General features: G+C 35.7%; 1 protein-coding gene across 2 annotated transcripts; it reads left to right on the top strand.

Annotated features, from left to right (window-relative positions):
• Positions 1 to 262: 262 nt before the first annotated feature.
• On the top strand, positions 263 to 1,427 carry LOC124994243 (heterogeneous nuclear ribonucleoprotein A1-like). Of its 2 annotated transcripts, XM_047566026.1 has the most exons (2): positions 263 to 1,049; positions 1,209 to 1,427. In XM_047566026.1, the coding sequence occupies exons 1-2, from the start codon at positions 299 to 301 to the stop codon at positions 1,418 to 1,420; spliced, it is 963 nt and encodes a 320-aa protein (XP_047421982.1). In that variant the 5' UTR covers positions 263 to 298; the 3' UTR covers positions 1,421 to 1,427. The 2 variants fall into 2 exon arrangements, with proteins under 2 accessions (XP_047421982.1, XP_047421978.1); XM_047566022.1 differs by having other exon boundaries at positions 263 to 1,427.
• The last annotated feature ends 10,866 nt before the right edge of the window (positions 1,428 to 12,293 follow it).

The raw sequence follows: 12,293 nt of genomic DNA on the forward strand, positions 1-12,293 counted from the left end.
TTAATTGTAGGTGGACACAATACCTTTATTTCATTTATATGTGGTACTGAGGATTGAACCCAGGGCCTCACACAGTGAGTGCTCTACCACTGAGCCACAACCCCAGTCCCAATCTATATATTTTTGAGAACAAGGACTCTGTGTTACTTACAACTATATTCCCAGTGTCTAGAAGAAGGCCTGCCAAATAAGAATTTCTCAAAAATTATTTATTGAGTATACGTTGGTTAACTTACTCCTTTCTGCCCGTGGACGCCGCCGAGAAAGCATCGTTGAAGTCTCTGTTCCTGCTGCCGTCATGTCTAAATCAGAGTCCCCTAAAGAGCCCGAACAGCTGCGGAAGCTATTCATCGGAGGGCTGAGCTTTGAAACAACTGATGAAAGTCTGAGAAACCATTTTGAGCAATGGGGAACACTCACGGACTGTGTGGTAATGAGAGACCCAAACACCAAGCGCTCCAGGGGCTTTGGGTTTGTCACTTATGCCACTGTGGAGGAAGTGGATGCAGCCATGAATGCAAGACCTCACAAGGTGGATGGAAGAGTTGTGGAACCAAAGAGAACTGTCTCAAGAGAAGATTCTCAAAGACCAGGGGCCCACTTAACTGTGAAAAAGATCTTTGTTGGTGGCATTAAAGAAGACACTGAAGAACATCATCTACGAGATTATTTTGAACAGTATGGGAAAATTGAAGTTATTGAAATCATGACTGACAGAGGCAGTGGAAAGAAGAGGGGCTTTGCTTTTGTAACTTTTGACAACCATGACTCTGTGGATAAGATTGTCATTCAGAAATACCATACTGTGTATGGTCACAACTGTGAAGTGAGGAAAGCCCTGTCAAAGCAAGAGATGGCTAGTGCTTCATCTAGTCAAAGAGGTCGAAGTGGTTCTGGAAACTTTGGTGGTGGTCGCGGAGGTGGTTTTGGTGGAAATGACAATTTTGGTCGTGGAGGAAACTTCAGTGGTCGTGGTGGCTTTGGTGGCAGCCGTGGTGGTGGTGGATATGGTGGCAGCGGGGATGGCTACAATGGATTTGGTAATGATGGTGGTTATGGAGGAGGCGGCCCTGGTTACTCTGGAGGAAGCAGAGGCTATGGAAGTGGTGGACAGGGTTATGGAAACCAGGGCAGTGGCTATGGCGGGAGTGGCAGCTATGACAGCTATAACAACGGAGGAGGCGGAGGCAGCTTTGGTGGTGGTAGTGGAAGCAATTTTGGAGGTGGTGGAAGCTACAATGATTTTGGCAATTACAACAATCAGTCATCAAATTTTGGACCCATGAAGGGTGGAAACTTTGGAGGCAGAAGCTCTGGACCTTATGGTGGTGGAGGCCAATACTTTGCCAAACCAGGAAACCAAGGTGGCTATGGCGGTTCCAGCAGCAGCAATAGCTATGGCAGTGGCAGAAGGTTTTAATATTGCCAGGAAACAAAGCTTAGCAGGAGAGGAGAGCCAGAGAAGTGTCAGGGAAGCTACAGGTAACAATATACTTGTGAACTCAGTCAAGCACAGTGGTGGCAGGACCTAGCTGCTACAAAGAAGACATAGTTTAGACAATACTCATGTGTATGGGCAAAAAAACCTCGAGGACTGTATTTGTGACTAATTGTATAACAGGTTATTTTAGTTTCTGTTCTGTGGAACGTGTAAAGCATTCCAACAAAGGGTTTTAATGTAGATTTTTTTTTTTTTTGCACCCATGCTGTTGATTGCTAAATGTAATAGTCTGATCATGATGCTGAATAAATGTGTCTTTTTTAAAAAAAAATTATTTATTGAAACAATGCATTTGGAGGTGTGATACTAAAAATTAGGAGAGATGCTTGAGCAGGAAAGAATCCAAAATGAGTCACTTGCTAGTGAAATGGGTAGATGGAGTCTGTGTTAAATCTTACCCTCAGTACAGATATCAGTTAAACTATGAGTTATTTCATCATCATTTGCTTTCCTCATGTTTTCCCCAAACTTGTTTCCTCCTATTTATCTACTATCACACTTTTCACACTTTACCACTCATTCTTATTTAAGGAACAGCAACTATTGTGAGCAGTAAAATGAAGTCTAAAGTGATTAAGTCAATCTATCATTCTATTTCTTAAAATACATTTCTAAAATTGACTTATGGGAAAAATTTTAAATTTTATTCCCTCTTAATACAGTTCAAAATTTTTCCCATTTTTTTTTTTTTTTTTTCACTTCATGAAAAACAGATTGCAGTTTTAGTGAGATTCTGAAGATTTAGGTTTTAGGTTTTAGACATTCCGGAGTTCAAGAAATACAAGACAAAGTAGGCTCAAATCTTCATGACAGTGGCTTAGAATCAGAATTCCTTAACAAGACCCCAAAGCACAAGAAATCAAAGCAAGAATCAATCAATGGGATGGATTCAAACTAAAACCTTTTTCTCAGCAAAGGAAACAATAATGTGAAGAGAGAGCCTACAGAGTGGGAGAAAATCTTTTCCACATGCTCTTCAGATAGAGCACTTATCTCCAAAATTTAAAAAGAACTTACAAAACTTTACACCAAAAATACAAAGAACCCAATCAATAAATGGGCCAAGGAACTGAACAATCACTGTACAGAGGAAGATATACAGGTGATTAATAAATATATGAAAAAGTGTTCAACATCTCTAGTAACTAGAGAAATGCAAATTAAAACAACTCTAAGATTTCAGCTTACTCCAATTAGAATGGCTTTTATCAAGAACACAAACAATAATAGATGTTGGTGAGGATGTGGAGAAAAAGGCACACTTTTACTTTGCTTGTGGAGTTGCAAATTGGTGCAGCCACTCTGGAAATCAGTGTGGAGAATTCTTAGAAAACTTGAAATTAACCCACCTTTTGACCCAGTTATCCCACTCCTCGGTTTATACCCAAAGGACTTAAAATTATCATGCTACAGTGATGCAGCCACATCAATGTTTATAGCAGCTCAATTCACAATAACTAAATTGGGGAACCAACCTAGATGCCCTTCAACAGATGAATGGGTAAAGAAACTGTGGTATATATACATAATGGCACATTATTCAGCCATAAAGAATAATATTATGGCATTTGCAGATAAATGGATGGAATTTGAGAATATCATGCTAAGTGAAATAAGCCAGTCCCCAAAATCCAAAGGTCAAATGTTTTCACTGATAATTGGATGATGATATATAATGGAAGTTCGGGGGGCAGGGGGAGATGAGAGAAGAATGGAGGAACTTTATGCAGAGGGAAATGAGGGAGGTGTGTGAAAAATGGTGGAATGAGATAGACATCATCACCCTATGTACTTCTAAGATTACAAGAATGATATGAATCTACATCATGCATAACCATAGAAACAAAATGATGTACCCCATTAGTGTACAATGAATCAAAAAGCAGTCTGTAAAAATAAAAATAAAAAATAAAAAAGAAATATAGTCTTATTTTTCTTAAACACTTTTATCTTCAGATTTTAACTTTCTTAAATGAGAGGATGTATGTAAAGCCCTTAGCATGGAACCTGGGCATATAATGAAAGCTCAATAAATATGTTAATTTATAGAAAGAAAAAAATAGGTAAAAACTAAACTAAACCTTGCTATGTGAATTGTGATGGTCCCAAAGCCTTCTTTCCTCCACTGTCAGGTACACCGAGAAGGTATCAATTATATGAGTCTCTTGGATACAAAGTTCATTAAGAGTGAAAACTGAGCTGTTGTGAAACCTTTAATTGATCAAGATGTCAACCTGACTCATGCAATGCCATTGAACAACATAAATCTTTACAGTTTGCTTCACATATTGTATATATATCTTCAAAGTTCCAATGTGAGGCACACATAAAAGATCCTTGTTTTTGAATACTCTAAAATTAAGACTGCAGAAATAAATGATCTTATGACATGGCAGGATTACAAGATGTCTAGAAAGGAACAGTTACCATAAATAATTATTTCTGTTAACATTTATGTCCTTTCTCTAGAAGCAGAATAGATTCATTTTGAACCATAGCAGTGCATATATGTATTAGAGTCACATTTTTCTTCAGACATTTCTTCCTGCAGTCACCCTATTTTTTTTTATTTGAAACAGTAATCTAGACTATAATTGATTATATTTAATTATTGATACTTTTTAAAGGATTTAAAAATATTGTCTATTACTAAAATGTCATGACAGAAGCAGCATTCTGAATTTGTCCACTGCATTTTCAGCAACACCATTGTTTTCATCTCAAGTGGTCTTTGAATCAGCATGAAAATATATCATGAATATTTCCCATAAAGTAACTCCATGTTGTTTTCCACTTTCTATTCCAATTCTTTGCTTTTCTTACTAAAAATTAAACTTGAATGAGTTGGCTACACTCAAATTTCAAGTCTCTAATGATAGTAAAATTAAAGATTCGGATACAGTTCATTCTATCCCTTGCTTAAAAAAAAATCTACATTTTTCCTAAATCAATATTTATTTTTGTACACCTATATTTATATGTATTACTATATATGAGGTAGTGATATATAGATTCACACACAAACCCACACACACATACACACATATACACATACTTTTTTAGGTATGGGATTCTAAAAAACACAAAACTGCCTTGGATCAACTAAGTACCAAGTGCAAAGAGATTTCCTTGAAGAATCTTGGAGATAGTAAAGCAAATTAATTATATGAAGTTCACAGACTCAGACAATGATATTTAACAGATAAAAAAGGATAGTTGAAAGTACCACAGGCAGAACTTGCAACTTTATAGAACAATTATCTAAAGGAATACCTAAGGGAGTACGATGGATCAAGTTATATACACAAGAGCTGCCCAAAACATTTCGATAAGACAGATATTACTATTACTACTTACCAATAGAACCAGTATTCAAACCCATTCATTCATTAGTCACTCAACAAATATTCATTGAGCAATGTTCTATGAGGGCATTGTCCTTTGTGTGAAAACCCAGTCCCTATCCTCATTTATTGTACATATTAATTGATTTTTATTCATAGAAATATACTGCCACAACATGACTAGATAAGGAGCATGGACAGCACTGTAAGTTTAATAAGCACCAAGAATAAAGAAATATGTAAGTTCTTAAACATTACATTGCATTTTTTAAAAGAAAAGTTTTATTTATTTTATTTTATTTTTTTACTTTTCGAAAACCTTTAACAACATAACAAACAAATGGGCTGTCATTTCCCATTTTCCACTATTAGTCCTCGCCCCTGAAGCTCCCACCTTCAGTGAGAGGAAGCTGAGGGTCTGGCGCAAACGGCTTCTCACTGGAACAGTTCACCCCACAGTCCAGCGTGGGGAGGGAACAGAAGTGCACGTTCCTTTGAGGACAGGACAACAGGTAGGAGGCAGAGTGGTGAAGCCGCGGAGCTGGGTTGCGGAGGGGTGGGGTAACGGGTCTCTCCCGAAAGGTGGGAATCGGGAGTGGGGATCTGATCCGGCGCTGCGGCGTCCGAATAGACAGGGGCCGCTCTGGGACCACCAGAGCAGGTTGATGCAGACCAGGGGACTCCGTGTAGGGGCTTCTTCCTCTGGAGGCATAACCGTCGCCTTCAGAGGCGTCTGACCCCCACGTCGAATCCGGAATGTCCACTTTAAACTCAGGGTTGGTAGCTGCCTCGGGAGGGGCTATGGTGATAGCGGCATTCAAACCATAACGCCGCCTCTTGTTTATCCAATAGAGGTGTGGACAGTAAGGGAAGCTGGCAGCCTTCATCACCTGCGCCCACTGCTGGGCTCGCCTCTCCCGCCGCACCTTCTTCCTCCAATGGAGAAACACCATGCAGCAGGCAGTTAGCACAGAACACAGCCCCATGCATCCAAAGTACAGGAGGATCCAAGTGCCTGAAAGGCCAAAGTCCTCCTCCTGGGAATCCATGAGGGTGAGCGTGGTTACCAGGCCTGTGGCTCTGGAAACAATGAACTCACCCACTAATCCGGACACCAATGGGAGTCATTGGAAGGCCCCAGCCCCATTGTTACATAAAGAAGTTGTCATCGGGTTCTGAGCACTGGAAATTCCATTTTAATATGGCATATTCACTTTTCAAAGAACACAGTTTGCCTAAAGGGGAAAAATCACTAGTGAATAAAACAAACAATGAATAAAATGTCATTAAAACAAACATAAAATAAAACCAAAAAGCTTGAAGTCAATGGAAAGCTCTCTTATGGTATATTATTGAATGTTTTAAGTTCATAACAGCTTTGTATGTGTTGGATTGACTAGTGATTTTAATGCTCAATTCACATGTTTTCTCTAGAAAAAATAGATTTTGTGACAGTATTTATCAAGAGTCACAAATTGCATTCCCAAACATATAGGCCTCTGAAACAGAATCTATCTCAGTTATCATTTTATGTGATAAATTATAAGTGAAGTAACTGTCACTGTGGCAGGATGTTAGTTTTCAAAGTATTTTCTACTTATTCATTCATTGTATTGATAATATGGGTTTCAATAAGAAAAGAAATCAAAGGATTACAAAATATTCCAATGCCTAAAACTCTCTGTGGATATTGGCAAGATAGGTTTTCTTTTATCAGGAATACTAGGCAATCACTTTGAAACATACCCTCAATGTATGACCCCTATGAAAAATGTATGCTGGTTCATCTATTTACCTATCACTTGTTAGTAGGTTTACCTAAAAGCCTTTAATATGACAGGTACAGAAATAATTAGGAACGCCTTCTTTCTTGAGAACTTTCTTAGTACTGCCTTACCATTGAATATATATCATTATATTGATTATTGTCCTTATCTTTGTTTTATTACAGAACTACAGAGTAGGAACTCTGACAGTAATTGATTACTTGACTGAAATGTTGTTGGCCCTCAATGAGGCAGTGAAAATCTATTCTAGGGAAAGAAGTCAGTCAAGCATACATAGATCCTTGGTTCGAGTTTTATCATGTAAAACTGTGCTACTCTAAGTCAGTTCCAGGGACTGGTTCCAAGCAGCAAAATGCTGCTGCTGATTGTGTAGGTAAAAGTGCAGTAATTGAGAATCATGACATACAAGTGCAGTCACTCAACTTTCCTTTACATTCTGGCTTAGGTTTCAAGTCAAATGTGACAACTTGTTAAAATTCTAGGTCCATCATCAACTAGAGTGAATAAAAAATGGGAGAATATGTACCACTATTGTGTTTCTATTACTAAAAATGTTTGTATAAAATTACAGAGAGATTAATGAACAACTGAAATGTTTTCTTGGAAATGTTAGTGAATCTGTAACATTGTAAGCAACATCATTCCTCTTTTCCACTGATCTCATGGATTGACAGACTGAGGAACTGGGAAATTACATGAAGGCCAACTTTGCTTTTCAAGACACTTTTAGATTTATTAAAAATATTTAGAGATGTATGGAGTTCAATATATCCTGTACCCAGCTTCTCCTATCATTAATATCATGCATTGGGCTGGTATACTACTTGTAATAAATGAACCAATAGTCTTTCAAAATTAATAACTAAAATCCTTGTTGTATTCAGAGTTCACATTTTTACCTAGTTCATTTTTATGGTTTAGGATCCCTTCCTTGGTAATATGTTATTTATAATTTTCATATCTTCTTAGTTTCCTTTTGGCTGTGACAGTTTCAAAGATTTCCATCTTTTTTTCTTTCTCATAACTTAGATGTTTTTGAGGAGTACTGCTCAGAAATTTTATAGAATATTCCTTTATTGGGGTTTGTCTGATATTTTTCTCATGGTCATCATAAAACCCTGTGTTTTAAAAAGGAAAAACACAGAAGTGTTTTCATTATATTGAATCAAGGATACATATTATTAACAGGACTTACCACCATTTGATGTTGACCTGGTGAGGAAGTGTCTGTCAAGTTTGTCCATTGTGAAGTTACTTATTTTCCTTCCTTGTACCTACTGCACTTTTGTAAAGGAGTACTATGAGCAACCCACACTTAAAACTGGCATTATGCTCCCCAATGTGAGAGAGAATTTTTTCATGAATTATGTCTCCTTTCCCTTATTTGGTTTTAGTCAATCATTTTAATACATCATATGAATTCACAGAGAGATGTATATTTAGATCATAATCAATTATTACTTATTTATATATTTTTATTTGTTCTCTTTAGATATACACAACAGTAAGTATATTATAACATATTGTGAATATATGGAGTGTAACTTATTCTAATAGTATAGTATCCTATTCTTGTGGTTGTACATGATGTGTAGTTACCCTGGTTGTGTATTCATTAATTCTGTCTTTCCTATTCCCCTGTCCCTCCCTTCCCTTCATTCCCCTTTGTCCAATTCAATGACTGTCTATTCTCCCTGTCTTCACCCTCCCTTGTTTTAGGTTAGCATTCACACGTCAGAGAGAACATTTGTCCTTTGGATTGTTTGGACTGGCTTGTTGCACTTAGCATGATATTCTCCATTTCCTTCCATTTAACAGCAAATTCCATAATTTCATTCTTCTTTATGACTGAGGAATATTTCATTATGTATATACATATATATATATATATATATATATATATATATATATGTCATACTTTCTTTATCCTTTCATCTGCTGAAGGACACCTAGGTTGGTTCCATAGCTTGGCTATTGTGAATTGAACTGCTATAAATCATATTTATATGTGGCTGCATCATTGTAGAATGCTGATTTTTAGTCCTTTGGGTATAAACCAAAGAGTGGTATTCAAAAATGGTGCTGGGAAAACTGGAAATCCATATGTAGTAGAACCCCTAACTCTCACCCTACACAAAAATGAATAAATTGAACCCCTAACTCTCACCCTACACAAAACTCATAGTGGATCAAGGACCTATGCATTACACCAGAGACCGTGTATATACTAGAAAATAATGTAGGCTCAACTCTCCAACCTGTTGGCATAGGAACCTATTTCCCTAATAAGACCCCTAACAGTGTGAGTAGTAAAATCAAAGAACCAATAAGTGGATGGTATCAAACTAATACGCTTCTTCAGAGCAAAAGAAACAATCAAGAATGTGAAGAGAGAGCCTACAGAATGGGATAACATCTTTGCCACCTACACTTCAGATAGATCATTAATCTCCAGATTTGTACAAAGAACTCAAAAAATTTAATACTAAATAAATAAATAAATATACTGTCAAAGGAGCTGACCAGGCACTTTGCAGAAGAATAATTATGATTGATCAACAAATACATGAAGAAATGTTCAACATCTCTAGCAATTAAAGAATTGCAAATTAAAACTACTCTGAGATTCCATCTAACTCCAGTCAGAATGGCAATTTTCAAGAATACAAGTAACAAGAATCAAAGTGAATGTTGGTGAGGATGTGGGGAAAAGGTTCACTCATGCATTGCTGGTGGGACTGCATATTGTTGCAACCACTATGGAATTCAGTATGGAGAGTCCTCAGAAAACGTGGACTGGAACCACCAATTGACTAAGTTATTACCTAATTTTTTGCTCAAATATTCTGGCTTTAGTCAATGGAGCTCTTTCTGTTGGTTTCTGTGTCCCTTGGACATACTCCATCACTGAGGTATTGCTTTTTCTCCTAATAACTTCTGAAATTCTGGCACCAATGGTTTATGCAGACTCATTTTTCATAGTTCCTTATACATGGTTTCTGATTCATAGAATTATCCCTTTCCAAATGTATCTCTGGTTCCTCTCAATGGATAATGAATGGTATTAGAATCCAAAATATGTTTACTATATGTGTCCATTGTGCTTTGTTTTTCATTTCTTCTAAGTGACCTCTACTGACAAAACAAGGCAAATATTAGTGTGGACTAACCTTTGTATAAATGTAGTCCTGTAGATATTCCTATGTATGTACATTAAGCTAAACGTGAGTTCATACTGATGTCTCCAAATCTATTTCACTACAATATGGGTTGTTCTAGGTTCCTTCCCTGATTATTTGTAACTTCCCACTCCACCTGTCAGGACTTTCACTCTTTACATAATTTTCAATTCCTGTATGCATGTATGTATAACAATTTCAAAGTTGTTAACCTGTATCTCATTGGTGTACAACTTTATCAATAAAAATGCATTTCTAAAGTACAGCTTCTTTTATCTTTAGTAATCATTTCTGGAGTTTCTCACGTAAGCACCTTTTCTCTCTTTTAATCTTGTTGCTTCATGTATTTACAATATATATCTATGTGCCACATAAAAATATTTTGTTCAGTGATGACCCATAAATGTTCTCATAAGAATGTAATGGAACTGAAATATTTTTATCTTCTAGGGATATCATAGCCATTGTAAAATAGTACCATAGTACATTACATATATGATGGTGGTGATATTGGTGTAAATAAACTTACTTTAGCACCACATGTATTAAAGTAAAGCACATGCATAATACTTAGTAATGATATTAAACAACTGAATTGATTTAGTATTTGCTACATAATAATCTTATTGTCAGAATAAATTTCTACTTATAAAAATAAGGTTGCTGTAGAACAGTATGCCAGGGTATGCAAGCTGAAGCATACATCTTGCACCTACCTGTACCATCTAAGATTGTGGAAGTAATCCTCCAATGGATGCACAATAATGAAATCATTTAATGACACATTCCTAAGAATATATCCCTGTCATTAAGTAACACATGTTTATACTCCAATTCTTTTATCACCATTTGCGTTTGCACCAGAATTTCACCTACCTAATGAATGTTTAATTTTTCTAGTTTGCATGCCTTAACGTTCTCATTTTGTAATCTAATATTCTTTGAATATTGGTAAATGCACAGGGCCAAAAGTCCACAATCTCACTGTTCAACAGATTAGTTTGACTGCTGAAAAACATTCTTTTGCCTACCTATTCAAATCTCCCTTTTCTCTTTCAAAATTCCTGGTAACAAGCAATTCTCTGCCATATCTGTAGTTTTTCATTTCCAGAATGTCAATTCATAGTTGTGGGTCAACAGAGGCACTAATCTGCATAAATAAGGATCTAGATCATTAATTTTAGTAACACCAATAAAACCTCTACCATGACCACACTCAACTACAGAAGAGTCTTTAAAGATGATATCTGATACCCAGTGCACTGGCATTTGGAACAAACAGAGAACATTAGGAAGGGGAAGGAGATTATGAATAGTAAGAACAAGCAGGTAGCATCCTGAAAAGGGATTCTATTTCTCATGTTATTGCAGGGAGGAAAGCACTCCCATCTATGTATCTGAACTCCTGATGTACATTACGTTCAGTTTCCTCATTGCTAAAATGAAGATGATGATAATCCCTATCTTACAGAGTGCTCATGAGGACTATAAAATAGCCACATTGAACAAAAAACAGGAATGTAAATGATGCAAATAAGAAGCTGTAAGATTTGAACATGTGGTAAGAAAAGTGTGAACACATACACAGAGGCTCTTAATACACATACAAACATGTTATTCCCAACATAACATACACATGGATTTTTTTAATTATCAAATAGTAGGTGATGTAGAAAATTTCAATGCATTCCAGAAATTCATATTTAGTTCATTTTTCTGAGTTTAAAGAAATGTAATTAGACACTAACAAAATAATGCAAAATGAGAATTTACCTTAACAGTTTATTTGTATATATTCATATATATGAACAGTTTATGTATGTAAATAAATATACACAACAGTTAATATCTATTGATAGAGATAGAATATGCTAAAATATTCAAAATCATACACTTACCAAAGCAAGAAGAATATGAAAATGACCAAAATATAGAGTGATACATTCATTCAGTGACACATATTTAGCATTAGATAAAATGTGAAAGAACCAATCCAGCAATCTCAAAAATAAAATATATTTTGTTAAGAATTGAAATATTAGTTTGTTTTAACTTATATGATATCATGAGAGATTTTGCAAAATATAATCTATGAATAAGATACATTAATATATTAACCATATGTAAATATTTACCTTTGTTTAAATAGTGAATATTAGGCCATATAAGATTTGAATCATTAACTCAAAGCATGTCCTCTCTTCATCCATAGCAACATGTATACTGTGGCTACTAGATTAAAAAATAATCTAGTTCAGTGATTACTTCTCATTCATATTGATCATTATGAAAAGAGAAAAAAGACAATGTAACTATTTTACACATTTCATTTACTAATACTGTTCTATGATTAGATATACTAAAAGATGGAAAGTACTTTCAATAAGGAATGTAAAATGATGACCTTTCAATAAAATATCTCAACAAGCTCGATGTTGTCTTTAAAGTCATATATATATAATATTAAACTTAATATGTATAT

The sequence above is a fragment of the Sciurus carolinensis genome, chromosome 1 (assembly GCF_902686445.1).
Source record: "Sciurus carolinensis chromosome 1, mSciCar1.2, whole genome shotgun sequence".
Classification (NCBI taxonomy): domain Eukaryota; kingdom Metazoa; phylum Chordata; class Mammalia; order Rodentia; family Sciuridae; genus Sciurus; species Sciurus carolinensis.